This window comes from Chanos chanos, chromosome 1, assembly GCF_902362185.1.
Source record: "Chanos chanos chromosome 1, fChaCha1.1, whole genome shotgun sequence".
NCBI classification, from domain to species: Eukaryota; Metazoa; Chordata; class Actinopteri; order Gonorynchiformes; family Chanidae; genus Chanos; species Chanos chanos.
The window spans coordinates 59310405-59327904 of record NC_044495.1 but is presented as its reverse complement, the minus strand read 5'-3'; the positions used below and the strand labels follow the sequence as shown (position 1 = coordinate 59327904).

Below are 17500 nucleotides of genomic sequence, written 5' to 3'. Positions count from 1 at the left end.
TGTTATAATGGAGCCCTTTTGAAACACAGTAGGGGGAGAGGTTGTCTCCTTGTATAAGTGGACTCAACGGCTTGTTAGTTCCCGTAGCTTTTATGATGTGGAGAAGCCTCTGCAGACTTCTTTATTATGCGTACATTTCAAATGATTGGCCTTTTCAAATTATGCCGGCGTGTTTAGACTTTATTCTCTTGACCTGTCTTCCCCTAGCATGTAGGCTATAGTGTTATGGAAGAAGTCCATAAGGTTGTCTGAGTCATTGTTTTGAATGCCCTTTGCCATGACAACAGCCAAAAGATGTCCATTTTCTCAGTTTTTTCAGATAGAGGCGTATTCTGTAGACGCTTCTATGATAGCTGCGTAATTTCTTGCTCACAACTGCCAAAATGCCGCTGTCAGCGTATAAATATATCGCAATTAGCATAGCAAGTGGTGGTATAAAATAATTACCCAACCTTTCACCATACAACATTTAAAGGCTCTGTAAGCTATAATAAACTGGATCGACCTGGACAGTTCTGTAGTCTATGTGTAGTATTTCCCTTATCTTGACGACACTGTCAATCCGGACGAATCCGGCCACTGTCGTGATCATTCATCATATCAGTTATAATGCAAGTTGACATTTTCACGGGCTATATAGAGATCATCCAATAACTACACCACAGTAGCCTACGGGCGCAGACTAACACGGGTGTCCGAAACTACAATTGTTTTATCTGTTTTTCAGCTTTAGTGAAATTAATAAATCTGTTAATACACCGGTGATTTTGCAGGTTAGGCCTGAACATCTGCATTCATCTGAAAACTAAAGACCGGTATTTCGTTGGAACAACAACGCAACCTCTGTTCGCGACTTCTGTTCCTACACTGCGTGAATAAACATGAATTCCACATAGGAAACTCCAAGCCCGTGTTTATATGTTAGCCTACGTATGCAAAGAGAGTCTGTCACTTTCTATGTCAGAGAGGGAGCAATCTTGGAGTTAAATGTTTTGTTCAGAGGTTCTTCTGCAGTGAAACAGTGCGGTTGGACTCCAAACTCAAAATTAGTTCTCCCCCCTTCCCACTGTACCATTACCAGTTTTGTAAAGATGACAAAAACAATAGTGCATGTTAGGCGGAATGGAACGGCATCTTACATGGGAACTGTTTCGAAACGTATTTGGAGATTCTCATACGACGTGTTGTTAAACGATTTTAAACAGTATTTTTCCCCTCTGTTTTTGTCCACAGGATTCCCCTGAGATTTCATTGACAAACACCAGTTTTCAGGACCAAACTCAGATGACATGCAGTCTCAGGTAAGACGGTGGCATAGCTACGCGTTGAGTGCTTCGCCTGTGCGTTGATTGAGTACTTTGCTTATAGAATCCACCTCTATTTATTCAACCCAAGAACGCCCTGTTTATGTATGTGGTCTTTCCATGACCAGATTAGTTCACTGTTTATGTCCGAATACCATCACGCTGCTATAGGGATGGAATGCAATGACTGTGTACGGCTGGTATGAAATTAGTGATCGCGGTATGTGGCAACGTAAATGCAGACACAAACACACACACACACACACGCATGCGCACACACACACACACACACACACACAGCTTAGAGAGTTCAGACAAGGTATCAAAGATAGTTAAAGATAAGTAAAAGAGAAAACTCCTAAAACTCCTTTTTGCTGTTTCTGGTCTCATTTTTAATGACACATCATGACAGGAAATTTGCTGGTGTTGAGCAGAGTTATTTTACACGCATTAACACTGATTGGCATAATGTTTAATGTCAGGAGTCTCTTTTTGGGGTGAGTTGTGTGGGGTTTTTTTTTTCTCCACTGTTTTCTTAATAACATTTGCTCTGCTTGGGGTTGATTTACATTAGCATTAAAAGCTGTTTATGCGATGCACACTTCCCAGTGTGAATTGTATAAACACTGAGAGTTAATTGAACACTGGCCAGTTTTCATGTGTTACACTACTCTTGAGTAGACACCCCCCTTCTTAAAAAAAAAAAAAAAATGTGTGTTTAGCTTAATGGGCTCGTTTAGTGATGTAGTTGTTGACTGGTTCTCACTAAAAGTTCAAAATAGTTTGGCATCTGGTGAAGAGCCCCCTTTGACTTGGCTCTTGTCTTTTTATGAGGGAGTATTTTGAAGCTTGCCAAGTCAGGCCCTGATGAATTACAACACCTTGAGAGATGCTCTGGAGGACAAAAAAAAGAGAGAAAAAGTGCAAAAACAAGATAAAAACAACAACAACAACAACAACAAAACAAAGAGTTGTACAGAACAGATTGAAAAGGGAAAGGGCTATTTATGGACAGGCTAGGATTTCCATGAAAAAAGCTTAGCTTAGCTTTTTTTCTGCTCCACAAAAGCATCTCCGTGATTTAACAAGATACGGTTTCACAATCTGTGAGAACACAAGGAGCTTCCCATGACCTCTGCGGTCCAGACACACAGAGAGAGAGAGAGAGAGAGAGTGGGGGGGGGGAGCAAGAGAGAGAGAGAGAGACAGGGTGATAAGCTAAAACACCCCCTTCAGCACCACCTCCAACCAAAAGCTCACTGAAGTCAGGCCAGGAGGGTGGAACAGAGAGAGAAAGTGAGTGTAGGGTGGAATGAGGTGGGGTAGGGGGTCAGAAATAGAGGTTACCACGGAGACGAGTAGAGTCTGTGGGAGTCACAGGGAGAGAGGAGCAGCAGTTAGTTTAAGTTTCTGTGATTACACATTGTGAACAGTGACCATTTAACCCTGGTGTGAACACACACTCACCAGACGCAGGAGAAGTGGCAGCATTCCTTGTGCTGCCTGGGGAGCATTGGGGTTAAGTGCTTTGCTCAAGGGCACACAGCCATGGCCTGGGATTTGAACCGGCAACCCTCCAGTCACAAGCCCGGTTCTCTAACCTTTAGACCACGGCTGCCCCAGATAGTACTGGCTGCTAACACAGGTGACCCCTCTCTGCCCCCCCCCCCCTCCTTGTCTGGGGGGCAGTGAGTGAGTGAGTGGAGTACCCCTCCTGAACAGGGGCCTAAAGGGGCAGTAATGATGCTGTCCTGTTTCAGGGGCCCCCTGCTCCCCAAAATGGCCACAATGGCTCCAGAGAGAAGGTGCACCTCTAATCACCCGCACTATAATGTGTTGAGAGGAGAGGAGAGGAGAGGAGAGGAGAGGAGAGGAGAGGAGAGGAGAGGAGAGGAGAGGAGACAAGATAGCTCAATCGGTTTCCCAACTTGCTGTGTATGAACCTAATGCTATTTAAAACCTAAGTTTTATGTTGTCCTCTCCCTCTTCTCCCTCTCTCGCTCTCTCTCTCTCTCCCTCTTTCTCTCTCTCTCTCTCTCTCTCTCTCTCCCTCTCCTTTTCTCCCTTTCAGCGGCGGGTGGAGGTGCACGACCACATGAATGGGTCACGGATCGCCTTCTCGGACTCGTCTGGGCCCGGGTCCGCTCCGTACCAGCAGGTCATGACCCCCGACCTGACCCACGAAGTGGTTGTGATCTCCCCGGGACTCCCAACACCTCCTCACAGTCCTTATCAATCCTTCTTGCGCAGTTCTTCACAACACAAGGCAAGACCACTGACCTTCAGTGACCTTTGACAAACAGAATGCTCCAGTATCTCATAAACGCATCTCTCGCGACCCTTGTGTCCATCTGCCACAAACTGAAAACTCACGTTCATCTTAATTACAGTATATTCAGTTTAATACGGGTTTTAGGGTTGGACTGGCATCTTTCATCACTAAATAACAGTAGCATTTCTATGAGCACTTATAATGGTGATAAACGTCTCTGCCCCATTTTGGTACACCTTTAATCAAAGTATTTCAATAATGGACGCTTTCCAAATACCCTTACATGGCTCCCTTACAGGGAAAGGGAATGTTTAAGAGCATTGGAACACGGCCAATAATTCAAATGCCTATTTATTCCACATCTACCTTTTTTACTGATAGAACATTAAATCAAACATGGCATGGTGAACACAGGGCTATGTCTCAGGGTTACATAACGATCATTATTATACTGTTATGTATAATACTACTATTTATCCTTAATGATGGTCATTTTTTGGATAAATTAGTCCACTGAATGACTGTAGCCAACTTTGTCCTCATGTTCCCTCGTTTTGAACAATGTTGATGCATGTTTGATTTTACATATGAGACGTTGGCTCCCCCTTGTGGCAACAAAAGGTGTTACAACACCATAGAGTTGCTGTCATTCCGTTCCAAGCACAGGGATGATTCAGAGACTGACTCTATGTGCTATTAACCACTCTCATGTGTCTTAATGTGTTTTCACCAAACCAGTCATAGATTTTAACATTTGACTGATTTTTTCTCCAGAGTGCAGAACCCAATGGAAGTCCAGTCATGCCTCCTAGTTTTGGATCCTACTATGGTCCCTCTCAGACACAGGGTAAGACCTCAGTCTGTCAGCGATGAACCCAATCATAGTCAACCATCTGAATGTCCATTTTATCAGTGAGGCCTGGAATCTCTGCTTTGCCAGAGAAGATGATTGGTCAATGCGACAGCGATAAAACAGACTCTACGACATTATGACAGCTAGAACGGAAGACCTTGGAGAAAATGACCAGTTACACCAGAAGACGGTGATGACCAAAATTAAACGTGAATTCAAGTTCATTCAGGACTGTTTGTGTGTGTGTGCGTGCGTTTATGTGTGTGTGTGTGTGCGTGTGTGTGTGTGTGTGTATGTGTGTGTATGTGTGTGTATGTGTGTGTGAGTGTGTGTGTGTGTATATGTGTGTGTGTGGCTTGTGTGTTTTTACAAGAGCAGCAGGGCAACAACAGACTGTACCAAACATTTAGTCAAATAAGCCGGGGGGGGGGAAACTGTTTTATGTTTGATTCGGACCACCCGCGTCATGGAAAAAAAAAAAGAGACAAAGCAACAATTATTTACAAAGTCTGAACAAGGTTGGAATGTTCTTTACGGCTCCGGAGAACAGAACTAAAAAGCCTGACTGTGCCAGAGTGAATGGACACCATCACACAGTCTCACCACACAGGGACAGCGGTCTCACAATGAACAACAGCTCCATAATGTGTCGGATGTCTGATATTTATCCACCCTATGTGGATGATTTTTGTTTTGTTTTGTTTTTAGCTTTTAAAAATGCTTCATCTATGTTATTTGAGATCTGTCTGGTCCAAACGATGTAGAAGAACTTTCTAGAACACAGAGGCTGTTCCGGTTCATTTTACGCGGCCCATTTGGCGCGCCGCAGTATTGGGCCCGCCCCTTTGACGTTTGTTCCTGTTTCGATACGGACAGGTCAGCTGGCCAATGGCATGCAGAGGAGAAACGTCAGCACCCTGCCCCGCAGCTTCGCTCCCCGGGAGGAGAGACTGATTAAGTACTCAGGGATCGGGCCGGTGGACGAGACAGGCATGCCCATAGCCTCCAGATCAGTGAGTCTGTGTCTGACACACCCTCATCAGCACCACTAACCAATCACTGCTCATACGGCACTCTCTACGCCACACAGTCTCCCAGTCTACCCAGTCTCCCAGTCTCTGTCACTGAGGCCAGAACCGTCAGGCAGACTGGGTTGGGCTGCGTTAGCCAAACGTCCTCAGGGCTAAATCAGTAGCAGCAGTAGTACATTTTTTTTAAACAAGACAGATGTTTTGGAGGGGGGAAAAGTATTTCCACGAACAGGAAGTAGGGGAAATACTTCTCCAGAAAGAAAGAACAGAGATGAAACTGAGCGATGTATTTAACTGTGGAGTTTGGATTTTTCTGACATTAAACCTGAGCTGGTTCCCTTTAAACATGTAAAACAAGCAGCGTCGGGCTCAAAACAAGCCCTCTTCAGCGCTGCGTATTCACGGAGCGCCTAAACAAGGACATCTAAAGTGGACGCTTCAGTAGCAGAAGTAGTTAGACTTTTCGGTATGCAGCACACGTTGAGAATACAGTGTGTGTGCGTGTGTGTGTGCGTGTGTGTGTGTGTTCGCCTGGGTACGCAGTGCAACACGTTCGTGTTGGAGCTGTCAGAGTGGAGCGGCTGGAAGGGATGGGTTAGACTGGAGAGAATTACCGGGGGGATGAATCAGAGGAAATGTGGAATAATTTGGAAACAATAGAAAATTTCCATTCACGTGGCAGGTAATCGGTTTTGTCAAAACCGACGCCCGAGAACATCACACAGCGTGTCAAATACAGTTCTGGCCCATCGTGCTCATAAAACAGTTTAATTTCATAATTACATTGGAAGCACATGTGTTGCTATATAATTATAAACCTACATATCGATGTAGGTAAACATAGGCACAGCCTATGAGTAACAGTATAAGTGGTGTTACTGTTGTCATTCTCTATGGTATGGTGATTACTGAAGCATGTTAATAACCTGTGATCTAGTTCATTTTTCACTGACTTTTTGTTTCCATTTATCAAGTGTTAATGTTTCTCCTCTCTCTCCCTCTCTCTCTCTCTCTCTCTCTCTCTCTCTCCGTTTCCCGCACCACCAGAGTGTAAACAAACCAAAGGACTGGTATAGAAGCATGTTCAAACAGATCCATAAAAAACCAGAGGGTATGATCACTCACTCACTCAATCTTTCTCGCTCTCTCTTTTTCTCTCTCTCTCTCTCTCTCTCTCTCTCTCTCTCTCTCTGTCACTCACTCCTATTATGCAGCCATAAAAAGTGACATTTTCTGTCGGTGTCTCTGTAGTGTCAGCATCAATGCATGCAGAGTATTCAAAGCCCAAGCCACAGAAACAAAACAGACAAACTGTTAAGAAAACCTAAGTCCACCCACACCATTCTCTCACTGTCTGGGAGTCAATTTGAATTTACACATTGGACAACATGAGAGCTAGATCAATTTCAGTGATCTCAACTCCACATGAAATAATCCAATATTCTCCCTCTCTCTGTCTCTCTCTTTCTCTCTCTCTCTCTTTGTGAACTAGTAATTCCCCCAGAACAGTAAAACTGGATTTATCTTGGCATGCTGTAGAGTTTTATGACGTTGCATTACACATTGCTTCAGGGGATGAGCTCACAGAAGTCATCTCATGTTTGTGTGAGGGAGTATGAAATTAATCACATATGATCGTGTACTGTTTTGACTTGGTCAGCTGGCCAGACTGAGTAATGACAGTGGAATGCTACATTCTTAATATAGCGTTTATAAACACGGACAACAGGCTTCGCCGTTACATAACGCTCCGGTTTCACATAAACCTGTGAGATTTCCTTATATGACCTTGTTTGGCTGTTTGAACAGAGAAAAGATGCCAGATTTGCATCTCAGTAAAAGATGCTACAAACTCCATACCGCATTAGTTTTCAGTGTGTCGTAGCGCGGGAGCTAGCACATAGCATATGCAAGCCTGGTACCAGCCCCTGGTTCAGATAAATAACTGAAGTGTTTGAACGACCAGGCTTTGGAACAGTCTTCCTTTTCCGTATTTTCCTTTCCTCATGGTATTTGTACGCTGTCCTCACTGATGGGATGAATTGCAGTTCTGATGAAGACTTTGACTTCAGAACATTCAGTCCTGTTAGAATTTCCATAACCTGGGCAGAAAAGGACCCAAGGTAAAGGAGCCCAGTCATTCAAATACTCTGAATATTTATTTGACCCAGATCTGCGTGGTAATACATCCGTTCTCGACAGAAACCCTAAGACAAGACAGGAAAATGCCTTCGGGGCTACGTTTAAAAACAGATTCGACAAAAAGTAGAACAAGGACAGGCAGAGCGAATCAGTTCCAGTGCATTCTTTTACCAAAATATGTGATCCGTGCCTCGCTAGGTTTCCTCTGTGGCTTTTTCTGAAGCAGATGAGCCAAAAAAGAGAGAGAGAGAGAGAGAGAGAGAGAGAAAGAGAGAGAGAGAGAGGAATTGAAAGTTATTGAATTATCAGGGATTAATAAGACCCATAAAGGATTCTTCTCTAAATATATCTTTCTGTTTCTCTTTGATCTAGAGCCAGAAGGAGACTGGAGTGAAAGTAAGTAAAGAAAAGTGTTGAAGGAAAAAAAAAAAAAAAGAGAACAGTGTAGTTCTGTGAATTCACGGGTTTTTCACAGTTTGGTGCTACATGTTCAGACAGATTGTGATCGTAATTTTCTCATTGTTATTGTATTAAGCAGAAGAATCATTATGTGGGGGGGGGGGGGGGGGGGGGGGGGGGGGTAATCCAGACAAAAAAACAAAACAAAAACAAAACAAAAAAAAAACAAAAAAAAAACCTTCAGAGATTAATTAGTGTCTCTGTGTTGATTTTTTAGGGAGATGGTCACCCCCGCCCCCCTCAGATGGGCCCCGGGTGGACGGTCAAGACCCTTTCACTCTCACGTCGTACGGGTCTCTCCCAGACTGGTGAGACACGAAACAACTCTTCCTCCATTAATCCCAGTAAACCAAAAAAGTCTATGGACTGGTTCAGCTTGGATGCATTCCTTATCCCCATGCCATACAAAAGTGTATTTGATCCAGTAATGCACACACTGACGTATCTTAACTTGTTTTTTCATTGATACATTCTTTATGAAATGAAGTGACACGGTGGTGTGATATGAGATAAGACAAAACACAACAGTCTAAGGACAGAGCTGCCTTTTCCTGGCAGAGTTTAGAACTGTGAAGGATTAAGCGTCATTTAGCACCTGAAGTATAGGAATCCAACTTGGTCCCTGCCCACATATACAGTTCATTACCTCATCACACACACACCCCACACACACACACACACACTCACACTCACACACAGACACGTGCACGCATACACACAACATCTTCACAAAGTCAGAATTTAGGAGAAAATTTTCGTAATACTTGAAAAACTCTTCGGGGAGGGAGAAAAAAAACCCCCAAAAAGGAAGTCATGCAACACTGTTAATGTAAATTATTACAGCCAACTTTCACACACTCAGAATAAAGTCTTATCAAAGAACTTTTCTTTTCTTTTTTTTTTTTTGTATAAACAGTTTTGGGAGTGAAAGCTTTTCCACGGGTGCCTACACGACAGAGAAAGTGAAAAGAAAATAAATGAGGGAAAGAAAGAAAGAAAGAAAAAGGGAAAGAAAGAAAGAAAGCAAGTAGAAAAAGCAAGAGCAAGGTGGACAAGTTTGGATCTGTTCCTGCAGGCACAGACAATGCAAGTGTGTTAAAGTGTGTGTGTGTGTGTGTGTGTGTGTGTGGTGTGTGTGCGTGCGTGTGTGTGTGTGTGTGTGTGTGTTTGGGGTTGGGTTTCAGGAGCACTGAGCTGGACGAGGTAAGGAAGCAGCCAGAGCCTAAAAGCATTTTCGATTTTGAACCGGGACAAGGGAGCACCACAGCCAGTCGTACCCAGGTAAGAGATCCCAATTCTGGGTGAAGAATTCTCTGGGTGCCTGTCAAAGCTAAAGCACACGGAAGTGCTGGAGGGCCTCCGGGTTTCTCCTCTATTTTATGACTCATCTCTCTGTTTCGGTTCCATAAAACAGTCACACATAACAACATTGGCAAGACGCAGAGAGATATTTATCAATCTTATACTTCAGCAGAAGTGGCTTACGGACCTGAGTGTATTTGGAGGAAGTGCTAAAACAGAGAACGGCGAATGAATAGAGACAGGATTGTGTGCATGCATTCTTACTGATGATATACGCTGTTGCATTGTTAAAACTTTGCAGAAGACGACCTGCCCTCCCATGCTGCGGATAGTGTTTTGTGTCGCTCTGTGTGTGCGCTAAGGGCTTGTCAGTGTGTGGGTCCGGGTGAAGTCTTGCAAAGCATGAGACTTACAGGCCTTATTGTGTGTGTGTGTGTATGTGTGTGTGTGTGTGTGTGTGGTGTGTGTGCATGTTGGGGGAGATAGAGAGAGAGCGCAAGCTTCGCTTGTGTCAGTACCATGAAATGCTTTAAGGATGAGCTGATGTCTTGTGGTTCTGCTCTGTTAAAACAGGAACTTGTTTGGGTCTGATGTTAGATATTCACAAGGAAGCACGTGGCACCACTTTCCCGTTTACCTCTTTAAAAAGGGAACGACAGTGTGTGTCAGTGACTCCGTCCTCTGTCTGTCCTCCCTCTCTCTCTCTCAAAAAAAAAACTCATTTCAATCGTCCAATCATTTCCTCTGTCCACAGGTGGGTTATAGCAACCTCACTCGGCCCTGTCACTTGGCGCTGACGTGAGCGGCCAAGTTTTCAAACTTTTACACAAACGTGCGTCACTGTTTAAAGAGAACAGGTTATGTTATTGCTAGTTTATGTAACAGCTTGCGGACTTCAGTCTATTTAGTCTACGGTCTGTGCTCTGAGACGGAGACTTATGGCTTTCCCTTTGATTGGGTTTAGGGTAACCAGTGTGGATTTTAATGACCTCAATAAAGCCCAGATTGTAACGATGTCAGGTCAAATCTGTCCCAATAACAATTTTACAGAGGTCTGTTCTGTCACACTATCACAAATAAGGGACTGATGTGTGTACTCCCTCTGTGCCTGTGAGTGAGTGAGAGAGAGAGAGAGAGAGAGAGAGCTTTGCTTGTGTCAGTACCATGAAATGCCTTGAAGATGAGCCGTTTTAACACTAATCTAGTGATTAAAAGTTGAACATATTCGTTGGACTCTGTGAATGTCAGACTGACAGGTCGTTAGACTCTGGGCTGAGCTGACCTTGACATAGAGTGTATACGTGAGGGGGCGAGAGATAGAGAGAGAGAGAATGAAAAGAAAGAAAACGATTGTTCTGTTCTCACTGTAATCCCTCCTCGGCCAGAGATGTCTTGTGATTCCGATTAGCCTCATTAACCGCTTGTTGGGTCCGACACCCTTGGACGCGCCTCATATCGCTCCGGAAAAGGGATATGAGAAACATCCACACGCCACACAAAACTTTTCCTTCTCGCACGCGCGCATCGGTTACAATCGTCAGTCTCTCCATCTGGGACCACGCTCGCGCCGGGTGAAGTTATCGGTCCTGTCCGTTTCGTGGTAATGAATGGCGGAGCGGCTGCCGCTCACGCCGGATATCTGCTCTCTGGTCTATGTGCAATTCGTTCTGCCAAAGAATTTCCCTGAACACGACGAGGGGAGAGGGAAGCAAGAGCTCTTTCGGAGCTTTTGCCCTTTTAAAGCCGTGTGTTACATGAACGTGTCCGCCTGAAGCTTGTTTTCGCTCAGAAGCTGTGCTGACGTTCACGTGTTTGTTTAGAGGTTTAAGTCTTTTTTTTTTTTTTTTTTTTTTGCCTTCTGCTTTTTTTTCTTTTAAGTTTGTCGCTTGTAGGGATCGGGGGAGGTGAAACAGTTCTACTTTAATTTGGGTCTCGGAGTACAGTTTGGATACAGTTTGGATATTCGTGTGTGTGTGTGTGTGTGTGTGTGAGAGAGAGAGAGAGAGAGAGAGAGAGAGAGAGAAATTGCGATAGCCTATAGAACAAATGTTAATACGTAAATGCATACCATTGTGATGTTTATTGCAGTGAGCTCGTGAGACGTGTATATGCGAGATATCTCATTTTTCATTACTAAGGACTGCACAGCACAACTTGTAATGAAAACTACGAGTTTAATCCTCTCTTCTGTGCTTAGCATCACCTGTTTCGAAATGCTTTCCAGTTCATCTGTAATATGTTCATAAATTCATAATTTAAGATCAAGATGTAATTAAAAAAAAAAAACAGAAGAACGGTAAGAAGTATTGAGGAAAAAGAAGTTTTCAGAAGTCCTGCAATGTCTATAATGTTCTGAAATACTTGATCAATCTCACGTGATTAAAACTGTGAAGGTGTCTTCTCTGTAAGTCGTTCTAGAGTAATATTCAACACAATTTTTTTATGTGTTTGTGTTTGTCAGACTCAAATTCAGAAGCCCCTAAACCGGACCCCTGTGGCACCTCCCCGTTCTCCTTCTATAGAGGTGAGTGTCAGTTGACTCAGTCAAGCACACAGGCGTGAGAGTAATCCGTCTTCCTCTTGTCTCCACACTGTGTGCACAGAACTATGGCTACCCAGGAAAAAAAAAACAACAGTCCTGGACATGTCTTTGACGTAAATTCAACTAATCTGGGAAAAAGTGAGCTGTCAAAAAGGGTTGCAGACAGTTTTTTAGATGTATTTTCCTGATGTTAATGCAGTGGGTGTAACTTCATTCTATGACTTTTTTTTTTTTGTTAGTTTGTTTGTTCAAAACCAACAAAGCCAGTGATTGAGCGAAGTTAGGCAGACTTTTCCATTTTCAAAATGCTACTGGTTTTGAACGCGCAAAATCGTGTTAATGCGTGTAAAGTTGAAAACAGACAGTATCTTGATTGTGTGATGCATCAGTCTTCAATCACAGATCATTCATCTGACAGGACGATGATGGTAATGATGTGACATTGTGTTGAATATTCTATCATGTGTTATGTCCTTATGTCATGTGACCCCTTTGCTGGCGTTGCGTTGCCTAGGCGACGCTGGTCTCGGAACTGAACCGCCTAGAGGCGGAACTGGACTCAGATATTCGGGGTTTGGAGAGGAAGCTGTCCCAGAAGCAGCAGCAGAGAGGCAGGGGTGAGGTACTGAACCCCTCCTCCCCCCTCCAGACTACGCTGACATCGCTTGCACCCCCAAATACCCCCCCCCCCCCCCCCCCCCCCCCCCCCAACCCGTATAGCACCTGTGTTGCTTCTGCCGCCCTGTAGCACTTCCTCAGCAGCTCTCCTCCAGCTCTGGCCCCCCCACACCCCCTGCCTGATCTGGTCAAGACTGGCAGCACAGAGAGAAAGAGGTCCTCTCACCCAGTCACCTCAGACCACTGTCAGTGAGCGAGTGTGTGAGTGAGAGAGAGAGTGAGAGAGAGAGATTTTGTGATTCTCACAGATTGAATGAGTGAGTACGTGAGTGAGTGAGCGAGTGAATGAATGAATGAGTAAATGAGAGAGTGAGAGAGAGAGAGACAGTTCGAGTGAGTGAAGGAGTGAGAGAGTGAGAGAGAGTTTGTGAGTGAGTGAGAGAGAGTTTGTGGGTTAGTGAGTGAGTGAGAGACTGAGAGAGAGAGTTTGTGAGTGAGTGAGTGAGTGAGTGAGAGAGTGAGAGAGAGTTTGTGAGTGAGTGAGTGAGTGAGTGAGTGAGAGAGTGAGAGAGAGTTTGTGAGTGAGTGAGTGAGTGAGTGAGTGAGAGAGAGTGAGAGAGAGTTTGTGAGTGAGTGAGTGAGAGAGTGAGAGAGAGTTTGTGAGTGAGTGAGTGAGTGAGTGAGTGAGAGAGTGAAAGAGAGTTTGTGAGTGAGTGAGTGAGTGAGTGAGAGAGTGAGAGAGAGTTTGTGAGTGAGTTAGAGAGTGTGAGAGAGTTTGTGAGTGAGTGAGTGAGAGAGAGTTTGTGAGTGATGGAATTTATTAGTGATTTTATAGAGTGTTAGAGACTGACTGATAGATAATAACAATAGATAGTGACCTCACAGTAAGTGAAGCGATATGATTTGGACTCCTTACCACTACAGTAAACTGAGCTGTTGCATTGACTTTCATGGTCACATACCACAAGTATTGAATTACTGTTCGTGTGGTGGTCATCTTCCAGCTCTGTCTACACCTGGACCCCTCTCTCACTGTGTTCTGGCCCACAAAAAAGAGACACGCCGTCCCTGTTTTGTGCTCTGTCGATCCCTCCCTGATTTTACATAGCTTTACCGGATTGGACGTTCATCCAGATGACGTGCTGACGGACAGCTATGCATGCCAATGCTTTCTGACAATGTTCGTACGCTTGCCCTCTTTGTTCCGTCGGACTGCCAATCGTGGATGCCTGCGCCAGATCGCCTGCTCATATCAAACCAGCATGTCAATGCCAGTACTCAAATCCAGACTGCATTCCTCTGACAGTTCTCCTCTCTTACTGTCTGTGATATTTCACAGAAACTTGAATTTGACTCAGTGACACATGACCCCCCCCCCCTCTTTTTGCTCGAATTACACTGTTTTTTGCATAATTCTCACTCTGATGACATTGTTTCTTTTTCTACCATCAGCCTGCTGCTCTGTGGCTTTGATTGATTTACTGTGTAAAATAATTATTGTCAGATTCAGTTCATTCATGCATTTCTCTCTCATGGAACATCTTTGGGCTTTGTAAGGTGATTATAATCCATGGAGTTTAGGACCCAGGGGACTTGTGCTCCCTGATTGGGAGTGGTCACCACCCTCTGCAAAATTTCCTCTTGACTTTTCTCAGAGATTCTGGCTTTGTGTGTGTGTGTATGTGTGTGTGTGTGTGTGTATGTGTGTGTGTGTGTGTGTGTGTGTGTGTGTGTAAGAGAGAGAGAGAGAGCTGAGGGAAATACGCTGAGTTCAATGTAATCTCCTTTTACAGGGAGTGAGGAGCAGGTCTGCAGAAACTTCTCCAGCGACCAGGAGAGCCCAGGACAACAGGTGTGTCTCCTTCTCTCTCTTCCCCTCTCTCTCTCTCTCTCTCTCTCCCTCTCTCGTCCTCCCCTTCCCTCTCCCTCTCTCCTTCTCTCTCTTCCTCTCTCCTTCTCTCTCTCTCTCTCTCTCTCTCTCTCCTTCCCCTTCCCTCTCTCTTCTTCTTCTTCTTCTTCTTCTCCTCTCTCTCTCTCTCTGTCTCTCTACCTCTCTCCCTCTCTCTCTCTCTCTCTCATCCTCCCCTTCCCTCTCCCTCTCTCTCTCCCCCCTTCTCCCTCTCTCTCCTTATTCTCTCTCTCCTTCACTTTCTCTCTCTCTCTCTCTCTGTTTGTAAGAGTCTGTGTGTGTATGTTTACAGGAAACTTGGCCTCACACACAGATTGGCTCTATCCCTATGACAAAAAGACCTTTAATGTAGTAGCAAGTGTCAGATTTGTGACAAATGAGATGAAGTGGTCTGTCTTTGGCCAATCACATTCTTCTCCACAAGACCTCAGATCCACATCTATGGAAAAAAAAAAGAAAAAAATATATATAAATGCTCGCTCAAAGCCTCAGTATCCACTGCCAAATTTAAAACTGATCTCTTTAGCAAATGTAAGATTATAACTATATTTTATATTTGTGGCAAATTTACTGCCTACATTTCAGAATTTTTAGACATTGGTTGATGTTCGGGTCCTTTAAAAAAACATTTTAGAGCAAAAACGGTTTTACTTGCATCAGTAATCTGAAGCTGGCCCTCGATAAGGCTTTTTTTTGTCTTGTCATAGAGTTCAGATATTAACTTCGCCCGTTAAAAAAAGTGTTGGTCTATAGCTTTGCAGTACAGTGTCAGAGTGACTTTTTATACGGTCAAATCTCAACCACTTCACTGTCTATGGAAGCTGTTGGTAAATGGTTGAATGATTAGCTTGTGTGTGTGTGTTGGGGGGGGGGCAAATTTCTTCCCCCCTACGGAGCTCTGTGTGTGGTCCTGGAGCTCTGTGTGTGTGTATGTGTGTGTATGTGTGTGTGTGGGTGTGTGTTTGTGTTTTGTTAGTACATGCTGTCACAGTTAAGTGCCTCTTGCTCCAATACTTGCTCTGTCATTGTATCAGCATTTACTGAGTGTGTGTGTGTGTGTGTGTGTGTGTGTGTGTGTGTGTTGGGAAGCACTGAAGAAAAGCTTTCTCTTTTTCATGCTGGGAGGATTCTGTGCTGTCTATTTTCTCTAAACTCAACATTCAGGGTTGCACTGTGGAGACAGCAGTGGTGTCCAGAGTGTGTGCATGGGGCAGACCTGTATTGTCAGTGCATAGCACAAGTTCTAATAACGCAGTGAATTTTCTTTCTTTACTGTAGTACCGTCATCTCCACTGTTTGTCAGGACAGGACTCGTGTGTGGTGTCTGTGTGTGTGTGTGTATCTGTGTGTCTGTGTGTGTTTAAGAGAGAGAGAGAGAGAGAGAGAGAAAATGAATGTGTATTAGGGTGTGTGTGTCTGTGTGTGTGTGTGTGTGTGTGTGTGTGTGTGTGTGTGTAAGAGAGAGAGAGAGAGTGAGAGAAAATGAACGTGTGTATGTGTTTGATGTAATCTTTCACATTCATTTCTCTCAGATGCTATTTACTAAGATGAGTTCATGCTTAGTCTTGGTACTCCATGTTATCCTGTCTTCCCAGTCTTCTCCTCCTCCTCTACGCTCCTCCACAAACCTCCACAATCCTGCACATGCCCTTTTCTCCACGGTCATGTCAATTAAATAAAACATTTAATACACAACAGCAGAAGACAGATTGTGGTTCAAGTGCGATGCCTCCTCCTCGAGCAGGAAACATTCAGTCAAAACCTGAGTAGTGAAGAAGTCTCCAAGAGAACGCAGAGAACAGTTTCTGGAGCAAGTGGAGAACAGTACAGTTGTAGAGCGGTGTTCATCAGTTCAGACCTCATGAGGTCATTTTCATCGGCTTTGCATTGGTACGACCCATTCAGGCGGTGGATGATTAAAAATCAGTTATGCTAATACAAGGTTACCACAAATATGCGCAGGGCAGAGGTGACTTAAGGACTGGGTGACACACAAAAAAAGAAAAGAATAGGAAATCAGGGAGAAAAAAGGCACTGCTCTGGAACATTCTAGAGCTATTCTGTATTCTGCACTGCTAGAACATGTGTCTGACAGTATATTGACAGAAACAAACCTAGATTCTGCACTGCTGCAGCATGCGTCTGAATGTATAGTGACAGAAATAGAGCTATTCTGGATTCTGCAGTGCTATGGCATGCGTCTGAATGTATAGTGACAGAAATAGAGCTATTCTGGATTCTGCACTGCTAGAGCATGCGTCTGATAGTATGCTGACAGAAATAGAGCTATTCTAGATTCTGCACTGCTAGAACATGCGTCTGGTAGGTTGTGAATGTGTCTGAAGAATTTTGAGAGCATATTTAAGCTGAAACCCTGGGAGAATGGCATCCTTAAAAAGTGATAGATACACATGGATGGATGGATGGATGGATGGATGGACGAATAGACAGATGAATGAGTTTTATGTGAGTGAGAGACAGGCCTTACATGGCAGTCAGCAGTTCTGTGACAACCAATTGTTGGAGTCGAAGCGCTCTGTGATTGGCTGCTTTAAGGCTGGTCGACAGCAGCCCATTGGCTGTTTGCCTGTAGCCCTCACGAACTGCTCTTGGAGTTCCAAACACAGAATCAGTTGCATAACTGCATGCTAAAATAAATGTAAAAGATGTAAAAAAATTTTTTAAAAAAGGCATAATTTAATTGTATAACAATATTAAACCAAGCACATGCCTTTAAAATGGAACATAATCATTTGGAGATGGTTGTTTGGAGTTGATGATGAGTCAGATTGTCAGTGTTGCTTGTAGAGGTTTTTTTTTTTATTCTGCTTTTTTGCCTTTCTTGGACTTTTCTGTCCTGTCTCTTCTATCTGTATAATATCATCTGCATGTGAACAAGCAGCTGGTCCAGAGGAAGTCAGACCCACGTGACAAATGCAGGAGAGCCAAAGAATCCAGTCTGCGGAGGAGCGTGTGTGTGTGTGTGTGTGTCTGTGTGTGTGTGAGTGTGTGTGTGCATATATATAGTGAGCATATATGTATGTATATGAATGTATGTGTGTGTGTAT

General features: G+C 44.0%; 1 protein-coding gene across 1 annotated transcript in view; it reads left to right on the top strand.

Moving 5' to 3' along the window:
* The window catches only part of sorbs3 (sorbin and SH3 domain containing 3), a 34378-nt gene that overhangs the window by 10563 nt on the left and 6315 nt on the right, over positions 1 to 17500 (top strand). The window contains exons 2-12 of the mRNA XM_030790735.1: positions 1234 to 1301; positions 3376 to 3570; positions 4351 to 4423; positions 5306 to 5442; positions 6508 to 6571; positions 7975 to 7998; positions 8279 to 8369; positions 9246 to 9342; positions 11825 to 11887; positions 12420 to 12527; positions 14317 to 14375. Coding sequence (XP_030646595.1) covers positions 1290 to 1301; positions 3376 to 3570; positions 4351 to 4423; positions 5306 to 5442; positions 6508 to 6571; positions 7975 to 7998; positions 8279 to 8369; positions 9246 to 9342; positions 11825 to 11887; positions 12420 to 12527; positions 14317 to 14375 — 923 coding nt within the window. The 5' untranslated portion in view covers positions 1234 to 1289. The remainder of the gene's footprint in view (positions 1 to 1233; positions 1302 to 3375; positions 3571 to 4350; positions 4424 to 5305; positions 5443 to 6507; positions 6572 to 7974; positions 7999 to 8278; positions 8370 to 9245; positions 9343 to 11824; positions 11888 to 12419; positions 12528 to 14316; positions 14376 to 17500) is intronic.